The sequence below is a fragment of the Micromys minutus genome, assembly GCF_963924665.1.
Source record: "Micromys minutus genome assembly, chromosome: 23".
Classification (NCBI taxonomy): Eukaryota; Metazoa; Chordata; class Mammalia; order Rodentia; family Muridae; genus Micromys; species Micromys minutus.
In genome coordinates this window covers 31,278,703-31,306,499 of record NC_137958.1, presented here as the reverse complement: position 1 = coordinate 31,306,499, position 27,797 = coordinate 31,278,703, and the positions used below count along the sequence as shown (strand labels likewise).

General features: G+C 41.0%; 1 protein-coding gene across 3 annotated transcripts in view; it reads right to left on the bottom strand.

Moving 5' to 3' along the window:
• PPP1R9A (protein phosphatase 1 regulatory subunit 9A) overlaps nt 1–27,797 on the bottom strand; it is a gene marked incomplete at both ends in the record, with an annotated part of 233,371 nt that overhangs the window by 48,802 nt on the left and 156,772 nt on the right. For 2 of the 3 annotated variants that reach the window (XM_080936475.1, XM_080936476.1), the window contains 3 exons: nt 3,540–3,695; nt 20,698–20,763; nt 26,099–26,234. In XM_080936475.1, the coding sequence (XP_080792601.1) occupies nt 3,540–3,695; nt 20,698–20,763; nt 26,099–26,234 (358 nt within the window). The remainder of the gene's footprint in view (nt 1–3,539; nt 3,696–20,697; nt 20,764–26,098; nt 26,235–27,797) is intronic. The other variant, XM_080936477.1, reaches the window with a different exon arrangement.

Sequence of the window (27,797 nt, the reverse complement as noted above, 5' to 3'; positions counted from 1 at the left end):
GTAAACGTGCCCAGGGAGCAGGTGGCAGTGTCGATAAATAGATGAAGGCACACATGGCTGAGCCAGGTAAGGGAAAACATTCGGTTGGGTTCAACATAGCAAACTAGCAAAAGCCAAACCCTTCTTCTTTGAAAGCAATTGGGTTCTGCCTAAGAAAGAAGGACAGGACGCTAAGAAAGATGGGCTTCAGGCCACTATTCATTAATCAAAAAAGAAAAAAAAAAGTCTGTGAAAGAATTTTTTAACACTTGGAGGGGTTCCGGGGTTGCAAAGGTGGAGGCCTGAAGCAGAGAATGCCAGCAACCAGGAAGAAGGCGGTAGTTTAGTGGAGCCTCACCTTTCCCACATAACTCTGCTAAGCACACCTGGTGCTAAGTCACTGCTCCACACCCTGAAGCTATGACCTCCTGATTGCTACCTAACTGCTGGTCCATGTGACAGGAACCGTTGGAGGGAAGGGGCAGCAGAAACAGGAGTAATTAAGCCTGCAACAGTGTGCTCACAGTAAAGGGAGGGAGGGAAGCCGGAAAAAAGCACACTGTGGCAGCCAAGACTCAGGAGACACTAAGGGTGACTGGCAACAGAGCAGAGCAGCTCACAGGCGACGTGCTACAGCCAGTATCTCACTAAGGACGAAACGCACAGATACGGATCTGATTTCTACGTCAAACTGATAAAAAAATAAAACTGAGTCAAACTATTCCGAAAAGAAAAAAAAAAATTTAACTTTCAGGCAACAGATGAAATTTTAGTATTTCTGATGACAGGTAGAAAAATAAAAAGGAAATTAAGAGAATATGGGAAAATGAAACACATGAGCCAAAGGGACAGACAGGAATTCCAGCACTGCAGTGATAACTGTAAACATAAATGGACTATGTTCACTAATTAACTGACAAAGACTCCCACAATAATTTATTTAAAAAATAAGAGTCAGGAGTGAGCCACTGGAAGGAAAAACATCTGAACACAATGATAGGAAATGGATAAAAGTAAACAGAAATTTAGACACCATGAAAGAAATGCAAGGTAAAAGGAACCGTGTGTTAAGTTTTACTATTAGAGGGCAGAATACCATTAAAGGAACCGAGCTGCTGTAGCAGTCCAGACGGTGCGTGCAGCTAACACCCATCATAAAGTCTACAAACCCACACGTGACAGAATTATAGGGACGAGTAGAGAAGGCTGTTAGTAACTAACTAACACAGATGCCTTTCAGAGACTAACAGATCGGCACAGTCTGCTACAAAGGGAGAGGGGCTCCCAGTTCTGCTAGTTAAGAGATTGAGGGTGGGGGAGCAGAGTACACAGCTAAAGACACACTGGTGAACAGAGCAGGCTCCAGGGTTAGCTCTAAGTTAGAGCCACACAGAGCCCTAGGGACACAAAACAAACACTATTAGTTAGTACAGGAAGATATTTGTAAGGAATAAAGTAATCTGGGTGAATTGATGGGAAATCAAAGTGAAGGGTGAGAGAAGTAACCAGGATGTAGTACACATGCATATGAAAGAGTAGAAATTATTAAGGAGAAATTTCAAATGAATAAAATACTTTCTCCAAAAAAAAAAATTACTCAATAATGACAGATATTCAAGAACAGAAACACGTATGCTCGGAAACTGGGAAGCCACAGCCATGCCGTGTAGGGAAGATTCTCTAACTCATCCCGAGTCTAGCATTATCTTTGTCAAAGGTTTTTGTTGTTTTAGTCTTGCCTTTCATTGCTTTTAGCTTGACATTTATGAGACAAACAGAAGGCTATGCGACATCTGGGAGGTCACAGAAAACACTTTAGGGAGCTACACTTATAAACTTGGATTAAGAGATTAGTATGAGAAGATGCTTCCCCACATATCAGCTTATTAATTTAATTACAATGAAAATAACTTCAGAGGTAGCTAACAAAACGATTCAAGCATCCTACAACAATCTGATAAAAGTAAAGCAAGTTTTAAAATGAGCAAAGCAGGGCTGGAGAGAGATGTCGGTGGCACACGTGATCAGCACTCAAGGCCCTCGGTTGGTCCCCCAGTGCCAGGAAAAGAAAAAGCGAATGAGTGAGCGTGAAGCCCTAAATGGGGCATCTGTACAGGCCTCACAAGCAGAGCACAGGGCACACGGAGGAAGAAGGGGTAGAAAGAACGTGAGAGCCAGAAGAACGCCATAAAAAGGCTGTCTCCTGGCTACGGCAGGACCATCACGCTTGCACACCCACTGCTGCGATGGTTAGTTACCTGCTCAGATCAAGACAAAGCCAGTCTGCAATCGAGCAGGCAGCACCACCTGGGCTCTGCAGGTTCCCTCAGGCCCGAAGTAGAGCACATAAAAGCATAGTGGACAGTCGGCACCGGGCGTTGTCTGAGGGGAATGCGAGGGCTCATCTGGGGTGGCTAAGGTCGAGGGACATGCTTGGCATGCGCAAACTTGTTTTTACAAAGATTTAGAAAGTTAAGGCCGTTCTTCTTTACTCCGTCGGTCATCAGGGCTGATGTCTGTGCAAAGAAACAAAGCCCTCTCTGCTCAGAGGGAAACCAACCCTTAAGGAAAGTACTCGGCAGGATGTCATGTATGTGAGGAAATCCAGTTAGGTGCACTATATACCATGGACTCTCAGGACATGCCTGATGCCGAGTACTGTTTGAGTCCTTAACTGCTGAGTAGCTGGCAGGAAGTGTCCAAAGACAGGGCTCAATCTGTTGAAGAATCACGACCACAGAATTTAGTAGGACAAAGCAAGACTCGATGAGACAACAAAATGGGTATTTTTACTTAAAGTAATGCAGAGCATCCTGTAACACCAGACATCGAGGGAAAACCGCCTCTCTGGTTCTTGATACCCATATCAACAGGGCTATCCAGGCCTTTTGTGGATGTCTCTCTGCTTCAGGAAACTGATCTCTTCAGTTCCAAACTAGCCTAGCCTAGCCTCCTTGCCCGGGCATAACTGGGAACTTAGCAGGAAGGAGAGGGTGTGGGAAGGCATCCATCACCTTGCCCTGGATGTAGTTCCCACCAGGGCTGCATCTTGCAAAGCTATGGGAACTGAATGGCTTCTTTAAGCCAGAGGATGAGGATGGCCTCCTCCTATCACCGTCTCCGGGACAGGTCACTTCTGGTGGTTCTACGAACTGCTCAAAGTCTGCTCGTTGAACTGTCCTATGGAGCCCTGTGGGCATGTCATTCTTACTAGAAATCTGTCTACTTCAAGAAGAGAAGAAAAAGAACATTTTAGAAAGATGGCTGCCCTAGAGGAAAGAGGTTGTGACCAGTTACCAGAGCATCTGTAAGAAGTAACAAATAATACATCTAACTTGAACACATCTTGAAATGATGCCCAACGTTATAAACTGCCACTGTGATAGGTGACAAACATTAAAGTTGGTGACAGTAGAATGCAATCTGCTAAACTTGTACGCTCAAATTTAAGATTTGGAGTCTTATTCAGAAAAGAGACGATTCTTCATTCATTCTACAAAAAACAAATTTACCAACAAAAGGAGCAGGTCCAGGCAAACATCATGCGGGCCGGTCCTTACCTCTTTGAACTTGTGACTGAGCTTGTTTGTGTCCAAGTCAGATGGGGAAAACATGTCTTCGTTCTCAGGGAGCTCAAAGACTTCAATGGCCATGTCACCGCCAGGAAGGATGGGCCCAACCTCATCTTCTTCTTCATCAGTGGCATATTCCCCAGTCTGAAAGGAAGGGGGACGCAGAAACACAATTGTCCTTATCCTACATGGAGATGTTAGCAAAATGATTCTTTATAAGAGAAAAGCATGTGACCAAATGGTGAGCGTGTTAATGTTTAAATCGAGCATGCCTCATGCACCCAACGTTATGAACAAATGTTAGTGTAAAGATCCAAATTACCAAGTGTAGACCATACAGACATGTGCATTTTAAACATAAACAACAGCAGCAGAAATAGCTGTTTCTCACTTTTTGACAGTTTCACTAAATCAGCTCGTGTTGCTAAAGGAAATAAATGTCATCTCTGTTACATTTATTTATGTGTGGGTACTAATGTGTAGGCATCCACATGCCAGAGCACATACGCCGAGGTCAGAGAGCAATATGTCTGCTCTCTCCTTCTACCATGTGGATTCCAGGGATGCAACTCAGGTCATCAGGTCTGATGACAGGCACCTTCACCTTCTGAGTCACCTCAAGAGCCTAAAACACAAGTGATGTCCTTAAATTTCCACTTCCTGGGTAAATAAGCAGTCCAATATCAGGAGCAATGAGGAAGGAATTAGAGGTCAACACTTCACAGGGACGGCAAAGCCTTAATGAAGCCTTCAAAAGCTTAGCAAATTGACTCCTGTCAACTCCAGGGGTCAATCAATCGTGTTTTCTTTGTTAATTATAGAGGCAATGAACTGTAAGTTAAAGGACAAACCTGGGGCTTCTGACTACACAAGTGTTTTGGTATACCTGCAGAGGGCTGTAATAAAACTACTTTGTTAGCTTGGGAAAAAAAAAATCATCTAAGTTTTAGACAGCTTTTTCTCAGACAGCCCCATGTCTGAGCACACCATGAAACCATGTCTGCTGCAGTGGCCACTGTCCACCAGTCACTCTCTTTCCAGCTCAGAGCTCTGCTACCTGGGGTTGCTCTGCTGTTCAGGCGAGCAGGACCCTGTAGGTATTTGAGTTCGTGACCTCTGAAATAAATGTGTGCCTTTGTCACTGACTTCCTCAACGTTATTGGAAAGTAACTCCTCTCAGCAGCACCCGGCTACGGGGCCATAATTCAAAATAATTGCCTGACATCTTTACCTCAATGTAATTTCAGGATAAATCACTGATTCCATGGGTTAAAAAGACAAAGTTTATTTAATTCATCCCTGCTCCTTCAGGTTGTAGCTCTTCAACATATGAAGGGCACATAGGAATTCACAACACCTTCAAGCAAGCCTTCCTTGACAGTGGGGTGATGAATTCCTGAGATTAAACAGTCTTGGCTTCTGATTGTCCCTCTTCCTTTTCTGTATGCGACACTCACCTTGCCACTGCGAGAGATGTGTTCTGCCCTCTTACCCGTGCTTGGCATGAGGAAATCGAGTCATGGCCTCCAAGTGATTCTTCCTAGTCTGGAAGGCCATCAGTTAATATAGCCTTCAGACTTCTTTCCTGAAGTAGCAATTTGCATTGTGTCAACGGTGAAAATTTCTCTCTCTAAATTTCATGTTGTGCTCTGGTTTCTTTCTTAATGCCTCAGCATTTCTCTAGTTATAGGGCCTAGAAGTAGACAGTGTCTACTGAGAAGCCTGTGGGCACCTCAGCTTCTGTTGGACTTCTTCTTCCACATATAGAAACTATTAGCAGAGACCACAAGCTCACAGAATCTGTCTACAGATATAAGGTTGGGGTCTTTCATGTAGAACAGTAAGATTTCAATCTGGGTACAGGAAAGTTGGGTCCTCTCCCCACCTTTCTCTTTCAAGTCAAATCAAGGACATCTTGACTGGAAGGAAGCGGTTGGTATTAGGGACTAATTCATTTTGAACATCGATAGCAGTTTAGTGTCTACAAATCTTGGAGACACTAGTCTCAATGTGTACTAGGCATGTCTAAGCTGTGTCCACCCACTCAGGCCACATGCATCTGTCTGAGGACAGCCATATAAATGGTCAATGCAAAATCATAAGCTTAAACTATTAAAACATTTCTTTTGAGATTAATTTTTCATTATTTCAACTTCACATTTCTTTGAGAATTACAGTGTTGTGTTATTATGTCACATGAAAGATGTTTGGGTCAACTTTAAGTACCATTAAAAGAGTCTGTAACGCTAACAGTGGAACACAGCTGAACAATGTAGCATGTTGATTATAGGTAGCATTCCTTCAGATATTTCTAATCAGAATCAAAACTATAAGCAATTCTTCTCAGAATAGTTCTGGCCTTGTCCACAATACTAGATTTGCATATAGGTAACTAGATATCCTAGTAATCTCTACAAATATATTTTAGTAGGAATTCTAGAGTCTTTTGTTTTTATTTCCCCAGCTTCTTCTCTTCCACAAATCCAAATTACTGCCAACTCTGCTGAAATTATTACTTCTCCCATCCTTCCATTGGCTCATGTTTTCTCTTTTCAATCAGCCTAAGCATTCTGAAGACAAAGTGGGTCTTTCACTGCCTTGAGTCTCCTTTACTGCCTTGAGTCTTCTTAATTGTAAGTCCTGAAGAGCATGGGTCTTACTAACTGTGCAATCACCAATCACACCCTCGCACAGATCATTCAAAATTTCTACCGTCAGGAGCTTTGAGTAAAGGATGCAGCTACTACGGAATACCATCCGAATAGACAAAGTTCCATTTAGGAGACTAAAACTAAGGCATTCTTCTGACTCCTTTATCTTTATTGAGAATCTTAGTTATTTTTATGGTTACTCTGTAAGTAAAATAAATGATGCAGAACAAATGATTAGCTCCAAAGTTGTAAACCCTGAAGTTAGATCCAATTTGCTATCTGTAGAGAAAGATGAAGAATTTGATACAACGCCCCTCCCAACAAAGAGCTCCAGAAAAGCCTACGACTACCACCTAGTTCCCCAGTAACCAGCTTTTTCTCAACTGACAAAATTTAAAATCTTTAAAACTGGATTCTTGGCATTTTTCCTCTCACTGTGACAGATATTGGGATAAAGACACTTCAAACAGTGAGCATCCCTTTCTAGGTTCTGTTTACTTTGTTCATTAATACCTTTTTTGTTTTGATAGTCCTGTTAAATGAGGAGTAAAGGACACTACTGTAGAAACCTAATGTTTGTCCAGCAATATACATTCAGCAACCAGATGACTGTGTCTGAATATACCATCTCAATTTGTGAAAATGGACTCAGTGAGTTCACCCAAGGGTCATTAGTTAAGTTGTTAACATTATTACATAGTAGATCTCCCAAACCCACACTCTAATGCTACACCATTGCCAATCTACAGAAACAAACTCTGTAAAAGGAAAACATAAAGAATACGCTTCTTTAACATTTCCTCAAATGTAAAGATTTTTATATGATTCTGCTGCATTGAGACCATCATCCACAGCTTTGAATATCATTTAATTCATTGTGGAGCTGTGCATATGTGTCTACTGGGAACTGAAGTTCCTGTCTTTGTTTTTCTCAGAGTATACTCATCCTGAGCAAGCAAGGGGGAAAGCAGGAGGAGGAGGAGGCCTCTTTGAAAGGACAGGAAGATGGCACAGCCATGCTTAGGGGATTATGAAAGAGGGATTCTTGACAGCCCACCCTATATCATCTTATTTTCCCTTAAGTCTTAGATGTCCTCAGAATGGTGACAAGTTTTTTCCTGGGCTTTAGGGCCTGCTGACTGGTGTTTTATGCTTTCTTTCTTAGAAAAACAACAGCCAGAGCATACAGTCAGTAAAAAATATTTTAGTATTTTTAAATAGAATGAAAATTGGGCTTTCTGCAAGGGAGAAACGGTATCTAATTTCTCTTGAGTTTGGTGATGTTCTTCTGTCATGCCTTCTCCCACTAATCTTGCTGACCTCAGGCGTCCCCAAGCTCCTAACCCATTCTGCTACGACAGCTTCTCACACTTCCTTAAGACATCCATGCACTGGAACAGGGGCATTTTATTAAAGGACCCTGTCAGGCAGCATCTTTTGGTAAACTCAACTTCCGTTTGGTATAAAGATGGGCATGCAGACATATTAGAGTCTGGGACACACACAGGACCTATAGGCACCAGCCTGTGTTTTACAGAAGGAAGATGAGCTTTCAAATAGAGGACACTGGCAAAGTGGGGACCAATGAAAGAAACCTAGTTGTGTGGTCACAGACCTCCATTCAAATGCTACCTCTGAGATTGATCTTCTAGATCAAAGCTTCATCCATCAGCAAAACCAGTTCCTTACCAAGACAAGATGTCACTGTTACCTGGAAAGTACTTAACAGAAAGACACAGCACATGATAGCCAGTCAGAAGTGCTGCTGATCTTCGTTATTGCTGCAGTTGGTACCAACACTGCTGTGGTGGCATGGCCTGAAGCTTCACCAAGCCACAATCTGGTAACCAAATATTCACTAAGCTATTGTCTTGTAAGTGTGAGTCCTTGGGTCTCCATGCAGACATCCTTCATCAGCATTCTGACATAAGCCATTCCTTTTCTAAACCGCTTCCTTGTGGAGCAAGTTATATCAAACTCGAGAAAAGTCCTGTGCCTCAGTGTGTCCCACAGCCTCTCCACACACCCAACACCATGGTCCAAGATGCACACCCACACACATCAGAGTATCTTGTGAAGTGAGGCTGTTGCTCCCTGTCCTTTGGCCCGGTGCACACCTCCATCTCTCAGAATGGTCTCAGTCACATCTGCCTTTTCCCATCAAATGGAAGTTTCTTAACTGTGCCAGGTACAATTTATCCCTCGGATCCCAGTGGCCAGTGCACGGTTTGGCACGCAGGAGACCCTGAACAAATGTTTGCTGAATAAATGAAGACAGTTGCAGCCACATCTGCACACCATGACAGAGCCTGATTTTCCTGTGAATCTCAGCTTTCCAGTATGAAATACAGTTAAGCACAGCTGCAGCTGAGGCCTAAATGGCTCTACTGGGAATTTTCTCTTGTTCGGTTCAACCATTTGCAGTAATTTTTGCTATGGCAATGTTTACTCTGGTGAATTCTGGGACACTAAATGGTGCTAATCATAAAAATAGCCTTAATTATGCAGTTTGTGGGAATCTGTTTACTGGATTTGAATCCAGTTACACACACACACACACACACACACACACACACACACACACACACACACACACACACATTATTCTGAGACTAGGTTCTGAGAATAAAATAGAGAAGAACTTTGTATATGGATCAAGAACTCAGACGAGGCACTGATGCTCAGCTCTGCTTTTTGGTGTGAAGTGCAGTTAAGCATGCCCTCCACCCACTAGGATTTTAGCAAAAAGCATCTTCCCGGCAAAGAGCCATCTCTTTTTCCAAGTTGGGTCAGTGACTTCTGTGTGGCCTACTTTTGTAGTGTTGAGCCACTGAAGACTCTAAGCATTATTTGCAGAGCTGTGAAGCCCTTTCTTCTGGGACTGTCATAATACACAGCGGTGACACACTAAGAGGGCCACCCCACAGGCAAGAATACACTTAGAGACTGTGAGACCTCACTAGGACTACCTTGACCCTCTTGTTTGGACAGAACAACCAGAGTAGTGCAACAAAAATATGTCTTTGGGACTAGAGAGAGCAGGTCTTCAGAAAAGCCTTAGGTCAGATCATTCACAGACTACTCACCCAGAGAAAAGTTTAAAGATTTCAATGTCATTAGACATTAAGGGGAGTCAGAAACTAACTGCACAAATCTCCAATGTGATGCCTGCCCTGTCATGTGTATTCCTGACTCCGCCCCTTTACTAAGCCATTTAAAATGCATCAGGTTTTGTTGTTTGTGAGCTTGTTTGTTTTAACTTTAGAGAGGGGGTTGTTTCAGCTCATAGTTATGGGAGTTCAAAGTTGAGGGACCACATGTAATAATAGTCTCTTTACTGGCAGAGATCTGGGCTGGTGTAGTGTGTCACATGGCAGGACAGCCAGTGCATGACATCTGTGTGCTTGAGTACATGCAGATACGTCCATGTGTTTACCTGTTTATACTGTCTTGAACCTCTATTTCTGAGCATGTTTGTTGGTTCTCATATCATTTTTAGTACCTAGGCTCCAAGGAGAAAAACTTTTTTTTTTTAAAGATCTACTTTTACTATTTTAAATAATGTGTAAGTGTGGGTTTGTACAGGGGTGTGCACACATGTCTTTTGATTTCCTAGGAGGCTAAAGACATTAGATTCTCTCTTGATGTAATAAACAGACATGAGTCACCCTCTGTGGGTACTGAGAACCGAACCTAGATCCTCTGCAAAAGCAGGACGAACTCTTAACTGATGGGCCATTTGTCCAGCCCTTGAATAGAGCAATGTTTAAAATCAATGCCCTGAGTTCCCAGCCTTCAAGAGCTCCCAGTTAATTTACTTATCACACCGCTGATAAATTATTATTACAGAAATTTTAACTAAAGATCTTCAAATAAAATCTCTTTCAACTACTCAAATTCATTTTTTCTCTCTTCAATGCTCTCTATTGTTTTTGCTAGTTCATTAGTTATCACTGGATCTTAATGTTTTCTTTAGTTTTTACCTACCCGAAATAGAAGGCATACTCAGACCCCAGGGCCATCTTTCCTGAAATGGTGTCTCAATAGAAAAATGACCCCTAGTGACACTGCTTCCTGTGCTCCACTGGGATCCTTCCTTTCCAGAGTGGACTGCACCTAGCAATTCAACTGAAGCTAAATACAAGGGAAGTAACTAACTTAGTTACAGGAAGTGTGACTCGTGCCTCCTTTGTCCTCTTGCTCTTTCTCTGAGTCCTAACTATTGGGAAGCAGGAATCCACGTTGTGAGCAGGAAGGGGCCACATTACAAGGGACTGAGATGTCTGGCCACTAGCCAGCAGGAAACAGGGGTCTGCCAACAGTCACATGAGGGAGCATGGAAATGGCTCTTCTGCATCCTGTCGACAGCTGCGAGTGAGTTTGGATGCAGACCCTCTCCCAGCTGAGCACTTAGATGACCATAGCTCTGGCTGACACCTTACTTATGGCCTTGGGACAGATGTGGGCTTCGAAAGATCCAAATGAACTGGCTCACAGTGTATTGTAGAAACATTTCTTATTTTAAGTTGCTATGTTTTGGTGGCTGGTAATGTTTTAGGAGAAAGGGGATGCACATAGGAAGGGAGGTTGACATAGCAAAGCAGGGAAAATAATAGGATGTGGCTTTGGAAGTGGGCAGTGGGCAAAGGCTAGACAGATCCTCAGGAATGGATTACTTTAAATTTCCCTGAACAGATTCTTAGAGTAAACCTGGAAAGCAGGGTTCTTAACATAGTAGAACATTCACAATCAGTATCAGCTTCTTGGAGAGATGTAGGGAATGTCTAGTAAACAGGCCATTTCAGCCAGGGGATTCCAAACCGGGTCTAAGAAGCTTCCTTCTTGTTTTCTCTCCTTCTACTGAAATAGAAAATACAGCGACAGTACTATTAAACAGGAATGAAACAAAAGTTGATGGCTTTGAAGGTTTTGAAATTAAGGCCAGAATTAAAAGGTAACTGAAAAACCAAGTTCAAATTCACGGAACTGTTAGGAGAATACAGATCTCAAGTGGAGGGTAGATTATTGGGGTTGTTTTATTGCCTTAGAAAACTTCAATTTTAAACAGTGTCAGATAAGCAAGTCTACCAACTTCCCTGAAAGAAGCACAAACTGCATTCACTTTAAGGCTGTATGATATGTCTAAAAAGCTAATTTGAAACAAAGCCTAACTATGCCTTTGCTCCCAGGGCTCATGGGAAAGAGCTCTAGGGAGAAGCTGGTTCCCAGCAGTCTTTTCGTGTCTCTACATAGTTTATGGCATTTGGTACATTATTTCATGACAGAGATATGCCTGTGGGTAACACTGATCAAAGTGTCCCACAAAAACAATAAAGGAGTCCAACAACACTGGAGAGGACCACTGTGAACAGAATTCTATGTCACAGAATAGCTCAACCCATAGTATATAGCTCAACCCATAGACTCTGAGATGAAGAAACCTGACAAACCCTCAGCATACCTTAGAAACCTGGTGCGATGGTTTTTCCTTTCGTCCTAAGTCAATAACTCAAGTAGATGAGGATGTACCAGTGAATACCTGTGGTTTTGACATGTGCAGTAAAGAAGCTTCGAACCTTACTCTCCTCCATACCCCTCAGCCAGCTGTGGAGAGGTGATCATATCAGGTTAAGCGACTACACTGTGGACATAGCTGCCCACAGGGTGCACACAAACACATCAGTGAACCTGATCCCTCCGGAATTCTCCCCAAGTATACAAGGGCAGTGGCACTTTGTAGAGATGACCTATACCATCTTTCCCTAAAGAAACAAAACTTACAAAATGATCTCCCTTAAAGTGATACTTCCCACCATGGGACTGGATGAGACCGTGTGTTTTGAGCCAGTATCCACAGAAGGAGGAACTTCTCAACATGCCCTAGCAAATCCAGGGGTTTACATAGAAGGGGGCAGCCTCACTAGTAGTCATATAAAATCAGCTGAGGCCAAGATGGAGGAGAGGAACTACCAGGGTTATGGAGGCAAAAGGCAACAATAGCCTTGCTATTCACAAGGCACATTTGTTTGAGTGTGGTTGCAGAGCCCATCCAGTATACTTCCAAAGGCAGTCCACAATGACCGGCATTACCTATCCAATGTGGTCTTTGACTCAGAGGCCCTAATTCTTAAATCCACATAGAAACTGTAATGGATTCACACCCAGAAACTGTCTACTGTTGTGATGATACCTCTGTAAATCTGCTTTTAATGTGGAGGGTAGGGGGTTCAAAGAGGTGATGAGGCCAAGAACGTTTCCTTCTCCACTGAGTTAACTTCATCACTAGAAACACAACTTGAGGCAGTTGGGGTCCAAAGACCCATCTTGGGGTTTCCATGAGAATGTGTTTGTCTTAGAGAAATCTCCCCAATAGTGCTGACATTCCCTTCAGACAGCTATGATCCATATAAAGATCCCATTCTGGAGACAAATTTAGCGTCACCTAATGGACTTCGGGAGAAACTGAGTCAACAGCCAACCCAGTGATGCTCTTTTTTCTTAACGATCATCATATGACCTGGCTTATCATCTGCCTTGTGAACAGAAGTCTTAAGACTCCCCAGTAGCCAACCACAGTGACTGCAACCCTTCTCTGCAATTCTTCTAACGTTCACACAGCCATCACATAGGGGTCAGAGCCTTCCTCTAAGCCAGGATGTGTGCCCATATGATTGAGACAACAATTTCTTTACTGCTGGTCTCTCGGCTCTTTATTCTTAAAGTAAAGGCGACAACAAGAAGAAGGCAGCAGGAGTTTTGTATAGGTAGGAACAGCAGGATCTGAATACACTGATGTGAGTGAGGCTGCCCATGCTCAGGAGGGAAACATTTCTCGAAACATTCCCTGGCAAACAATTGAAGCACACTAATGTGAGAGAGCTCAAAGAATCACTTCCTGGTGCTTCAACTTAAAAAGGAAAAAGAGCTTTTCAAGAAATTCAGTTGATTTTAACAGGATCAAAACAATACTGTTCTACTTAGCAAAAAAAAAAAAAAAAAAAAAAAAAAAACCATAAAGTTCAGCAATTATGGGAAACCCAAGCCACACTTCACCACCTTTTACACAGACTTCAACCATCACTGCCCCCTGTATCTCTGGTCTACGGTAAACAGACTTTACCTCTTCAACACCACTTGTATTGCCAGTTTCTTCTAGAAGAAAAATCAACATACATGTAAAAAAAAAAAAAGTTAGAACAGAAGCCTGAAAAATTCATGCATGCACCCTCAAAGTCCTCACTGTGAAGACTCATACTATAGCCATTGCAATTTTCACGGGCTGCCTTGAAAACAATGTAAATTTCCTACAGTGTTCATATAGCTTGCACAGCAAAATAGCAAGCATCTCTGGAGACAAACATATATGCTCTATGACTCAATCCTGATTCCCTTTAATAAATGTTTCCTGTTGGCAACTAGATGAATGCCACTTGTCTTTACATTGCTGATAAGTGTCTCTGAGACCAAGAGGCAGCCCATGATCTCTGTTTTCCCACCGAGATCTTGCAGTAAGTAGCCACCAGCCAAGGCGGACCTCAATAATTCAAATGTCACAGTGCAATTTCAAACTGGAAGCCTTTCTTGGGTTTCATTTTCCTTGCCCAGGAAAACAATGAGGGGTTTATTTCAATGCCAGTGCAACTGTGGGAAGAGCTGAGGTTTCTGTGTTGTCATGAAGCTTTAATTTGCAGAACTGGACAGCTGGCTACAAGAGGGACACATGTGGCTCTGGCCTTGATAATTCTGCAACACACAATGAATCGAACCTCAGACACTATGTGTTTGGTTACAGTGTGTATCCCAGCTGATCGATACAATCAGGAAACACATAGGAGACTATCAATTATAACACACTCACACCAGCACCAAGTAGGAACCTTCAGTGCTATGGACGTCATTTTCACACATAACGTTCTTACTAATGACAAAGACAGCCTTACTCCACTGATCTCCGAGAGGGGATGCCAATCATGCCCTCACATAATTTCATGTACTTTCTGGAAGCAGTGTCTTCTCGCCAGCGCCTCCTAGGCAAGGATGCAAAGGTCTTTACCTCACTGTTCCTGGAGACTTTAAGAAGAGTAGGATCCAGGACCTGACTGCATCCAGCACCTTCCCATAAACACCCACAGATCTAGGACCCCATATAATATACATCCTGAGTTAGTGAGTCTGTGGCTCGTCAGGATATTTGTATATTTCAGGAACTACCATAAGTGCTGGGCACTGTGGTTCATACCAACACTTGCAGTGTCTAGCAGGGGGACTTTTCTTAGCTCAGTGCCATCCTGGTTTTCATAGTGGGTTCCAGGTAAGCCTAGGCTACAGGATGAAACTTGTCCTTAACATAAACATTATAATGATGATGATGATGATGATGATGATGATGATGATGATGATGATGATAATGGAGTACCATAAGGTTTTCATGATGTAAAAAATGAGACACAGTTTTAAGCTTTCTTTCTAAAGTCCTCAAATACTAAGAACTACGTTATATTCCTTTTAGAGCCACATACTGTGAAAGATAAGATACTGTGTATGGAGATTTTGTTTCTAAAGTACTGAATTGAAAACATGTGAAGTAAAATCCACAGCACAATGTGCTGTGACATTACCCCAGCAACTGAGCTGGCACTTAATCCAAGGGGACAAGGCCATCTGACCCACTCTCCAGTGAGGGCACCCCTGACTGCTGTTCAGACACTTCACCCCAGTGCAGAATTTTTGTCAGAATGTTTTCATTCTTGCCACTGTTTGCTTTTAGTTTTACTACAGTTTTGTTTCTTAGCAGCATGTTGTGATTTTGTCAGAGCTTTACAACTGGAATTAGGCTGTATTTATCGGTGCTTTCGCACCCAGTCGGAAGTTCAGACTACACTAGTAGTGGGCAGCTGATTCAGTGTTCACATACCGATGATCCGTGAGTGCACAAGAGGATATTTATTTATGCTCATATTAATAGAGATGTCAAGTGTTCAGTTTTTCCTGTTAGGAGACCATATTATATGAGTTAATGGATTATGTATATGATGTCCTCATTTTATTAAGATGCTTAACAAGAAACCAAGTTTTTGGATAGATTTTGGTTGATAGTCACAAATTGTTTTTCTGAAGTGGCTGAGCCAGTGTATTCTCCTGTAGGCAGAGACTAAGGGTTTCCCTAACTTCTCATCTTCCTTGAACTCAGAACACTGAACTTGAATCAACCCCACAGGTCCCAGATGGTATTGCCTTTGGTTTTCCATGTCCACTTCCTGGCAGCCTGCAGTCCACTTGGCTGTTCTCTGACACCAAGGCTTATTCTGTGGCATGCCTGCTCATGCCAGGGACGCATGGGTGAACTTTTGTGATTGACTCAGTTATTTAGTTTCGACACTTTCTTTTAGCTTCTGGCTTTTTCTTGGACTGTCTTAGAGGTAGTCCTTCCAGAAATCTAAGTTCCTAACACAACGCTGTCCTTCTCTCAACCCCTCTCTGTCACAGGGCATTTTCTTTCAAAGCAAAGGTTGGCCGATGCTCTTCCCCAGCACGGCCCCCACTCTCTTATCCTCCTTAGTTGTCCTATGACAGACTGAGACGGAAGTCGGGTTTCTCCTTTGTCTCCCATGCTCCATTGTTTTCATCATTTTTCATGCTTTCAAACGTTTTCCTGATCCTATAGTTTATCTATGCCAACATCTGTATCTAGATTCCTTCCTCTTCTAGCTACTCATCTGCTCTGCTGTCTAAATTTCAGCAATCTAATAACAACAGTTTCTTCTAAGGCATTTGAAAGGCTTGTCTTAGTCCACTGTTCTTTCTTATGTATCGTAACAAATGCTTAACGAAGCCATTGGATTTTCAAGAGAAATGAACTGGACGTGCAGATCAATTAGGAGAATACCAACTCCATGCAGCTACTAAGTCTTTACTTTATGGATAAATTTTTATTTTTGCATTACATACACTCAGTTTATCATGTTTCAATAAAATTTGGCCCTTGGAGGTTCTTCTATACTCTATTTCTTGATATCTATTGATGTGATATCTTAAATTTTAAAACTTATAATTTTCTTTCTATTTGTAGATATTCAAATACATGTTATATTTTAATAGTATGTATTCAGAAAACTTGATAAAACCTTGTATTGTTTTGAACAAGGTTCATTTCATGTTTTCTATTTAGTCTCATTATCTGGGAACTGTAAGTTTTATTTCTTCTTTTTCAATTTGTTTCTCTTCTTGCTTTCTCACACTGTCAAGAATTAAAAACTGATCCATTTTGAAATGCTAAACTACACAGCATTCCTGACTACACCCAATTGGGATGTGTAACCTTTGATATATGTTGTCAGATACAATTTGATGACATTCGACCTAAGTGTCTTTCACATAATTGTTATGTGCTTTTAGGCTTCATTCCTTACCTCTGGGTTTTGTGGCTAAGCCTGTAACTAATACACACATATCTCACACAATTTCAAGGTTTTGCTGAATTTCTGACATCGATGTTGTGGTGACTGTCATTCTCATGTCTGCAGACAGAGCATGAGTGGAATTCTGTATTCTTGTGACCCATCACATCTTTCCTTATTTCTCCATATTTTGTTATATGTTCCTCGCCTGCTGCCTCCTGTCCCCTCTCTGCTTCCCAGGATCCTCTCGCCATGGCACCCCATTTACTTCTGAGTATGGATAACATTTATTTAGAGTAATAGAAACCAATACCAATCAGAATAACTATGCACTAGAGATAAACGTGATGGTAAAATTAATGAAATATAAGCAAGTATTTTGGATGTATTATTATTAATTTCATCTGAATTTATTATTCAGATGATAGTCTAGAAGTGTCCAAATTAATCTGCAGTGTGAACAAGCAGGCAGAATGGTGCTTCCAGCTCAGAGGGGTCGCAAAGGAACCATCTGGGGCAGCAGAGATTTCCTGTGACGTCATCTGGTGACAATGCTTTCTTACTAAACTGTTAGCTTAAATACACTAAATTAGTAATTTTTTAAAAATCATATTCAAACTGTTTCTCATTAAAAGTGACTCAAAAATGGTGCTACAGTAAAATTCTTAAATTATATATTTAAGATCTACTATCCAACTTTTATGTTAATCATATGTGTATAAAATGGCCATGTAAATCCCTTGCAGCATCAGGAACATGAGAACTCAGAGTGGTAACATGAATATCAGTTTCAAAGGACCAAAGCAGTTATGCCGGTAGCCAGACAGCTGCCGAACAGAGCTCTTGCCATAAGTCCTCGCTCGGATGTCCGTCCACTCTTTATTGCTTGCAGAAACTCATTTCTACAGATGAAGGATATTTCTGAGTTAACAGACTTCAAAGTAAAAGAAGACCATTCATGCAGTAGAGATCTTAATATCGTTTAGGTTATTTTGACTATAGTGTTTCAATGGCAAAAATATTTAAAGCAAGAAGTCATGTTAACCTGTGGCAAAAGCTCGCAGAAGTGCTAAGTCACAACAGCTAAGTGTGAATATGCCTGGGCTTCCCAACTCTCCCCCACATCCTCTCTCCAGCCTTGCTGTACAATGCTTCTCTCTGCCTACACTCTATGCAGTTTCTTTTCTCTATCAGATTTTGAAAAAACAATCTACTCTCCCTGGTTGTTTTGTTTTGGTTTTTTTCATTAAAAAATAAAACTATATGGCCAGGTGGTGATGGTGCACACCTTTAATCCCAGCACTTGAGGGGCAGAAGAATGTGGATCTGAGTTCAAGGCTAGCCAGGTTTATAGAGTGAGTTTCAGGAAAACCAGGGCTACATAGAGAAAAGAGTCTTGAAAACAACAACAACAATAATAATAATATAATTTATATGCGAAACCTATTTTTTGAGTTCATGCATACATATATACTACAAGGTCATATGCATCCCTACAATCTTCCTGCAACTTCTCTGGAACCAGCATCCGCATGTCCCCTCCAAACTTCATGTCTTCTTTGTAAAAAATAACTCACTGGGTGCAATTGCAGTTGCCACTGGGAAAATGGGCAACTGACTAGGGAATAGACTTCTGAAGAAAACAAAAAGGTACCCTTCCCTCCCCAGACACAGTCAACTGCCAACAGCTCCTCAGCTAGCTGCCATGAGGCTAGAGATGGAGGGAAGACATCCCCACATAATACAGGCTGTAAGGACAGGAGAGCCACCATCACGACAAATGGAGACACGTGAGGTGTTATCGCTGAGATCAGGAACAGGACAAGGTCATTCCTTTCACTGCTCTCACTTAATAACAGCCTGGAAAGAGAAAGTGGACAAGAGAAGGGACGAGAAGTCAAAGCATCCCTGGCAGACTGTGATTCTACACATCAGGGACTAAGCATTCCACCAGGAAGTCCCTAGAGCTCAAAGTGGCAGGTTACAAAGTTAACATACCCAAATCAGTAGTTACCCAAACCAAACATACTGGAAAAGAATCAATGAAACAACCCCATTCACAGTCGTCTCGAGAAGAATGAAAGAAGAAAAAAAATTAATGGGGTAAAACTGTAAAATACTGAAGAAATAAGTTGAAGAAGACACTAGAAGACAGAAAGAACTCCTGTGTTCATGGATTGAAAGGATTAATATTGTAAAATGGCCATTCTACCAAAAGCAATCTATGGATTCAAAATCACTGCCATCAAAATTCCAATGCAACTCCTCACAGGAAGTGAAAAAAAATGTATCTGGAAGCACAAAGGGCCCCACATAACCAAAAGAATTCTGAAGAATAAAAAACTGCCAGAGGTATCATCACTCTTAATTTTAAGTTATACTATAGAGCCTCAGGAATGAAAACCATCCTGGTATGGGCACAGAAACAGACCCATTAATCAAAGGGATAGAACAGAGGACCCAGATACGTGTCTATGGACCTATAGCCACCTGACTTTGACAAAGATGCTACAAATACATGTGGAGAAAAGACAGAATCTTCAACAAATGGGGCACAGAAGACTGAGCATCCACATGTAGAAGAGAGAAACTTTTCCCTTGTCTCTCAACCTAAAGGAAAAAAAAATCAATGGCAAACCAAGGATCACAAAGTTCAATCAGAAAGTTCTAGAGAAAAACAAAAGATGCACACATCAGGACTTGTGTCTGGGAAGGTCTAAATACAACCAATCACCAACAAGTCGTACTTCATGAAAGTAAAATTTTTTGTACCACAAAGGAAACCTTTAAGTGACTGAAGAGGCATCTATAGAATGGGACACAAAATAAACTTTGCTATTTATCTAACAGAAGATTAATGTCTAGACTATATACAAAGACCTCAAAAAACTAAACACCAAGAAAATGATCAATTTAATAGCAAGAGGAAAAGCTGACTACAGCACAGAGAATGCTCACTGAAAGGCAAGGTTATTCAGTTATAAAATAAAATATTTCCACAGTTGAAAATGTCATTTCTACTTGTCTGCATGCTGCCTTGTTAGCACTTCATGCGCTGTGCTTCTCAGTGTGATGAACTGTTTCACTCAAACAGCCTCTCAGCAGACAAAGTCTGTCCTTTCACAGCAGCTTAATGGCCTAAAAGGATTGGACAAGTAAGGCTTTCTGTTGATTTTGGATCTAGCTCAAAAGTGAGTAATATTATACTAGGGTAGCTAGAAAGAAGTAATAGTAAGAATATAATTTTTTAAATTCCATTATAATTTTTACAAGCCACACAAACAAAATGAGGTACAAAAAGATGCTGCCCCGACTCTATTATCAGTGGCCCCGACTTCTCCCTACCTGTGAATATTCTTGGAACTCAGAATGAAGTATAGGATGATGTTCTGGAATGGATACAGTCTTCAGAGCATGTTTTAAAGAACCTTGTGATTCAGTGTTTCAGTGATGGAGATCAGTAAAAATTTGAGGTTTACAAATAAACAATATAGTTTAATACATTAAAAGATCCTACAGAATTGAGGCCTCTGGACCACTATTAAGACTTGGCTGCCTTCTAAGCCAGGCTTCTTGCATATCATCAACATCAACTGACCCCTTAACCCACATGATTCATGTCAGCTCCACTATGGTTATGAGTGTTTAAAATAAAGTGTCTCCCTACCCTCTCTATTCATCTATACACATAATGAGAAATTAAGACTATACTACCAAAACATTCTTTTCTTAAAAACAGATTTAAGCAGAAAATAAATTGCTCTGTACATTGTATTATGTAAATACTACCCAGCCCTAACACTGAGTTTCTTCATGAAGTTCTTTTTCCTTTAATTAGAAGGACAAAACATTTAGAGTTAGAGGTTAAATACGCCCATGGTTAAATACTAGGAAGTGAGTCCAACGTACAGACCTGTGTATAAAATGCATGCTATAGTTTTCAAACCACTATTTTCAGATTATTATTCAATGTACAGCACACACAGCTCCAGAAATGCTTTTTAGGGAATAGGAAGTTAATAAGACGTGTAGAATATTTAATTTCACACACTGAGCAAGAGGGCAGAGATAAGCAGATGTTTCTGCCAAAAAACAAACCTTAAGGAAACGGTTGTTATTGTTATTGAAGTTGCCAGACATTCCTTGCAGTTCAGCCACAGTGTTCTAAAATGTTGACAGAAACAATTAAAAAGGGCTTCCTCCTAACCCCAAGACAGCAGGATAGAAAAACACAGAGGCTTGAGAGCTGGCCGGACCACACACTGTCCAGTACAAAGGAGAGACTGCTGTACCTCTGCACTCAGTTCCCCAGATCACAGACCCAGGGGTTCGTCTCTTTGCACCGCTATAGTCACAGTAATAAAAAAGCTAGCCACAAATATTGCCAGTTCTTGCTCACAAAGGCCAAGCTGTTTCCAAGGAACAGCAAACAGCCTAAGTCAAACGTAGGGTTAGCCTTGCAGTGTTTTCCACACACACACAAAAAAAAACTTTACTCTTTTTGACTTTTGTTCTTTTTACTTTTGTAAACATTTTTTAATACTTACAGAACCACAGTTTCCATTGCACCTTTCTTTCTAATTGCTACATGTTAATAGAAGCAATAAAAACAAATATTCCCTTGGGTATCTGCTGCTTTAAACTGCATAAAATATGTGGAAGGGTTCTAGGAGACAGTCTCACAATATGATTATAATGATATGAATTTCTAGTAACAAAACAAATAATAAAAGAACTACGTTGTATCTTAAAAGAGAGTCATTTGAAGTGATGATTGATTGTGTTATAATCTATTGCCTAAAGAGAGGTTGAAATGTCACTTGTGATAAAAAGGCTTTGCAACGTAATAAATCCTCCATTATCAAAGGCTCTTTAAGGAAGTAAAATAATCGTATAACATTAAAGAACTTGGGGATTGGCTCCTTTTAACTTCAGAGTGACCATATCTATTTTCTAAACCAAAGAGATGCAGCTGCAGTTAAGACCATACATCCTTCAAGCTTTATAACGTTCTTAGGGAGAAATACAAACCACTGCATCAAATACATTAACAGAACTAGATCACCTCACCACACCACCTCAACACTGACCATTACAGATTATAATGGGAGATTAAATGTGGTTAAATTTTACTTGAAAATTTTACCATGCACGCAGAACTTCATGGTATGGTGTTGACTGAGGGCTTTACTGAAGCCTCCCTCCATGGATACATTTTAAATTATTGGAGAAACAAACAAGGAAGGAAGGAAGGAAGGAAGGAAGGAAGGAAGGGAGGGAGGGAGGAAGGACGGAAGGAAGGAAGGAAGGAAGGAAGGAAGAAAGGAAAAGATGAACAGACAGACAGACAGACACTGACAGACCCAATGAACACATTCATTCTCTTGAACCCAGAAATGCTATTCTTCATTGTAGATGTGTGTGCATGTAAACCTTTGAACTCTCAGATCTCCATCTCCTGCTCTTTGGGGAAACACTCTCCTCCTAACCTCTGGCCTCCTGGCAGGGTCACTTTACTTGTGCTTTTCAAAATTCGCACAGTTAGCCCAGAATGCACAGAAAGAGGAATGCAAATTCAAACAGCCCTGGCTGTTTGCTTATCAGAAACTCTTCTAGTTTAAATATTTGGAGAAAAGCAGAAGCAGCCGAAATTTAAATAGTTTGAGGATTATCTGTACATTTCAAATTCTATTAGAACATGACTTAAAATTTCTTAAAGTGTTGCAACATGACTTAAAATTTCCTAAAGTGTTGCAGCAGATGAACAGAGGCGTAAGTAATACGCGACAATCTCTCCCTTCACAAAGGGTAAGTGTCCTTTAACACTGCAGGGAATATTTCTCACATCCAGATGTTTCCTGTACAACCATTTCAAGCAACCTGTCAACGTGATGGGCTCCAAGTTAAAATGAACCCTGGATAATTTGATCAAAACCAGAAGTGCTGCACCGCTTTGTGGGCAATGCTTGTCTTGGTGCACAGCTGGGAGGAGCTAGATGTACTTGGTTGGTCTGTATGTAATCAGAGGGTTTCCTGGCTGTGTCGAGGAAAGGTCACAGGAGATATTAACAAATGAAATGATTCTAAATTTGAAATTACAAGATGATTCCATGAGTTACAAGGGAAGCGACTGGTTGCACATGTTCAGGGCCTGTCCTAACAAAGATACGCAAGTCAACAAACTGCTCAATTATATATGAAATTAAATCAATTATTCAAGGCCCATCTATCCATTGGATATCCAATATTGGTCCTTCTCATTTTCTTCAGATCTTGGTCATTTTACTTTTCATTAACAGGGAAGGAGGGTAAACAGAAAACAGAGATAACACTCCAATCCTCCAACTTAATATTTGGTAGCGTTAATTAAAAATCTGGATCAAGTGACAACCCTAGAAGTTGTATCCATGGAGTGAGATTTCACTATTTGTACAGCTTTCATCTCTCCTGTGAACAGAAAATTAATGACCGCGCTTGCCTGTGCCTGTTGTGGGCTGGTGTTGTGGGTACCTAAGACAGGAGAACACTGGAGGGCAAGCACAAAGACAAGCCGACTTCGAGAAACTCAGAAAGCTTCAGCTTTCGTCTGTTACAACCCATAAAAGGAAGACAACGTTCAACTTGATCCTTTTTCTAAAGCATTTCTGTATCATTTAATCTTCCCTTTAGACTCTATGTAGATGATACTTACGAATTGCTGCCTACAGTATAGCAAATGTCCAAGTATTCAATGCCCCTATTATGAGAAATGTAAAACAAAGGCTCACAGACCTGAAGAACTACAAGAAATGTGATCACTCAAAACAAGAATCCTCTTAACATCTTTTGTTGCCCTGTTATTCTGTGTGTCTGAATAGATTCTGAGCCATGAGGGTGTCCTGTGTGCTTCATTCACACACAGCCCAGTGCATTGTACCCTGGTGCTCAGGCTCGGGGGCCAGAGAGACAGCACCAAGCTGAAATTTGCCAAGCACTAGAGTAATGGTTAGAAAATGAATCTTGGTTCCCAGGTTTGTAGGGGGAAATCTTTCTTTTTCAAATGCTTTACAAGTTCAGTGAGATTGACTCCTAGGCAGGTATATGATCCTGGATTTTACACAATCATTTCCCCTCTTAAAATATCTGCTCAAGTGCCAATGCACTCTGTTTGCTTTTACCAAACAAATACCTAAATAAACCCCACAGGACAAGCAGAACTTTGTGAGATAGTATGTCCCCAAATATAAATGTTCATCAGACTCATTCATCCACTCAAGCTAAGGAATTAGAGGAAAATCATCTGCTCTCCCTCTTTTCCTCTTCCCTTCTTCCCTCCCCTCTGGGTGCGCACGCAAACACACACACACACACACACACACACACACACACACACACACACACACACACACAGGAGACAGACAGACAGCCAGAAACAGAGAGAAAGACAGAGAGAGAGAGAGAGACAGAGAGACAGAAAGACAGGGAGAGACAGAGACAGAGAGAGACAGAGAGACAGAGACAGAGTTCAGTTGAAGCTTTCGGGAGCTAAGTGTGAGCATTCAATTCCTCCAAGTACTTGGAAGAAACGTGATTATGAGATACAAAACTTTTACTTAAGGTTTTAAATGATTGGATTGTCTTACTGCCAACTCTCTTACTTCTTTAATTAAACACGGGGAAACGAAACAAAACTAACTTCATATCAAGCTGACCTTGAGCTCAGGCTCCTCGGGAGTCTCTCCTGTGCTCCCCAGGACTGTCTTTACCTGTGTGCTTCCACACCTAGCTCTGGGCTGCATGACTTACTTTCTAGTGTGAAACACTAGCCAGGAGAACGAGTTCTGAGATGTACCTGCCTAATGTCATACCCACCAAGGACAGAGAGGAAAACAGCCTTAGGTGGCCCTCTTTTTATCCTACCACGTGATGTCCCCAGAACATCAGATACAAAACTTTCCTATCAGCAGAGAGGCAAAAATATAAATCTTAGAAAATGATTCTATAATCCTAGAGAAGGCTCACAGCCTAGATGCCTCTAGTAAACCATACAACACAAGATCCAGGAAGTCAAAACTAGGCCAAGGATTTGAGATCTTGTGTTTAGTTTCAAAATCTTAGATAATATCTTTTTAGATTTAGTATTCCAGTACAATAAGAAAATTCCTGCCAAACATACTCCAGAAGTACAAACCGAATGAAGGAAACAATTGTAAGAGACTATTTCCTTCATGGACAATCATTCTAACACACTATTCTTTGATCTAAAGGTAACTGATGCCAAGTGTGGTGGCCACACTTGTAATCACAGAAGCAGGAGGCCGAGGGCAAAGGGTTGCTATGAGTTCAAAGGCAACCTGGGCCCGTTTGCACAGAGGGAGAACCTGTCTCAAGAAACAAACAAAAACAGAACAAAACAAAATGTTAATTGGTATGCCAGCTGCAATTTTCTACTATAACAAACGGAGAGTGAGTTCTCATTATGCCACAAAAACATGTAAACTTAATATATATTTGGCTTAAAACATGCTAAATTCAATACACACTGAAATAACCCAAATGGCCTCTCATTAATCTCTTTCTGTGTCCGAGATGAAAGCAGAAAGAGTCTACATAAAGAATAAATTCAGATGAGCAGAGGTTGAAGGTATGAAATCTTACTGTGCTTATATCAGCTGACAGAAAGAATATTTATCTTATCTGAGCATTTACATGCTTACGAAGTATGAAATGCTATAATTAAATTGTTGATGAATCTTTTGACATGAAACGTATGCACCTTTTGAATGTGTTTGCAATAAAGTGTGCTGTCCCAGCGTATCAGTGCGCACTTGGCACTGACATTAGAAATAGCCCAGCATCTGTGTCTCATTACAGCACAGAAGGGTTCCAGAGAGCCGCGTTCACTTGGGGGCTAGTGTCGACTCATTCGCTTGATCTTCTACAGAGCTCCGGATGTAAGAACACTCCAGTGTGTACCTGTGCCATGGGACATGCCCTGGTGGAAACGCTTTGCTCTGCATTGTGTTAGCGCCAATCACTTGTGAGCACATCCAAAAGACTTTCTCTTCCTGAAGTGAGAGAAAAAAAACCTCTGGAAAGCCTCAGACATCTTCACTGTTTTCCTATGTTTGTGTATGTGTGTATGTTTTCATTTAAATATTTTACTGACTTTTTAAAAGTATTACATACTACTTCAGAACATTTGGAAATGATTAAAAATATATAAAGCAGAAAGAAAAACCACCAAATCCAACAATACAGCCATTATTTATATGGGTTCTTTGAATGCTTGTGTCTATGAATTTCTTTTCAATGGTGTGTTAAAAGTTAGGGCTGATTTGCTTCCGCAACATTCACAAACACCAAGAATCAAACAATTCCGTGATGAGAAGTGGCACTTCTTCTACAAGGTTGAATTTCAGCTTGGTGTAGAAGACACCTTCCTTCAGAAGCAACAAAGAGCCTGGGACATAGGGGCAGCATGTGGGATGTGCAGGGGAGGAAGAGCAGTGGTCCCTACCTCGTCGTCGTCAGCATCATACTGGGCATAGTGGCGCTCAAGCAGCTCCCTCTGTCGTCTCTCTTGTTCCAGGGTCTGGCTGATCAATTGGGCCACTTCACTGACTTGTCCTGGCTTTTCTCGGCCAATAACGAATCTGTGGGAAGGTTAACAGAAACTAATATAGTACAGTCACAACTCAACAGCTGGTGAAAGTGGTCACACTTGAGCTTGCAGCAGGCAACTTAGTCTAAGAAATACTACGGCCCATGCACTTGGTACAGCTAAGGGTTACTCAGCAAGGGAAGCGACTTTACCCACACAGCTAAGCAAAGGACAAGGGTGGCAATAAAGGACTGTCCATGAAGAAATAACACCCTCAGGAAAGACATGACAGATGTAATCTATTCTGCAATACTTCACACAATTAATGACTTAAGAAAAGGAAACATTGTTTCCTGTGCCCTATGACAACCTAAAATATTTCTATAACAGTGTCCCACAGTATTGCAAATAAATAAATAAATAAATAAATAGATAGATAGATAGATAGATAGATAGATACTGCCTGAAAACAATAGATTCTGCATTGGGTGGCTGATAAGTTTACTACATCCTTTGTCACAAGCAGGAGAAATAGAAAGAGTTCTGTGATGTGTGTGTATGTGCACGTGTGTGCATGCATGAAAAAGAGGATGACTCAAGAATTGATAACAATCTTGTAAGACATTTAGTAAAAATAAGAAGGTGTAAAAATATTAATGTTCTGTAAGCCATGTTGTCTATGATCAGCACTTGTCAGTAGAATGTGTTTTTTAAATATTACTTTCATATTAATATATGATTTTAATTTTTCTAAAAATGCAAATAACATGTCTATAATATATAGTTCCTAGATATGAGCATCATTATTTGAAATGTCACACTTAGTCTTTTCTGTACCTAACTGATACACATCCCTTGAATATAGGGTGCTATTTTAGTCAATCTTAAATAACAGAGATGACCATTTTCTTCATATGGACACTGAAGACCAAAACTTTGGATCTTAGTTGCTTTTCCCAAATGCTTCCCTATGGTTTTGATGTAAGCTCATTGTTCGTTATTTCATTTACTGTTGGCAGTCAACTGTAAGTAGGAGCCTACATATTTTCTCTGTCAGATAGAATTCACACAGAGGAAGATACATCCATTTGAAATGGTTCAATAAAAATGGCAAACACATAGGCCAGTGATCATTATATCAATGAAAATACGGTGACTGTGAATCAACCTAAAACATTTGCTCATACTGCTCTTCAGAGAACTTTGTCACCCTGATTCCTCATTAGTCTTCTGAAGTTTCAACAAACGGAGGTGCCGTGTATAATGAATGTTTTACTCCACATGATATACATTTGGAAGACATATCCTTCTATTCATAATTCTGCAATGAGATGGATTTTGGATAATATGCATCAAGTCATCAGTATAAGTACTTGGATGGGAGCCTTTTCAGACATGTTTTCACTCTCCCTTAACAAATTACTAATAATAGAGTTGAGTAAGAAGGTAAATGGATGCACAACTTTTCAAACAGTTGCCAAGTTGTCTTGTAGAGAATTAGGTACCATGTCATAGTCACCTCACAGAGAACAAGAACCACATTTGCTGCACATCCTCACCCATACCCAGTACAGCCACCTTTTGAAGGGTTGACCATTCTCCTGGCTGTCTGTTG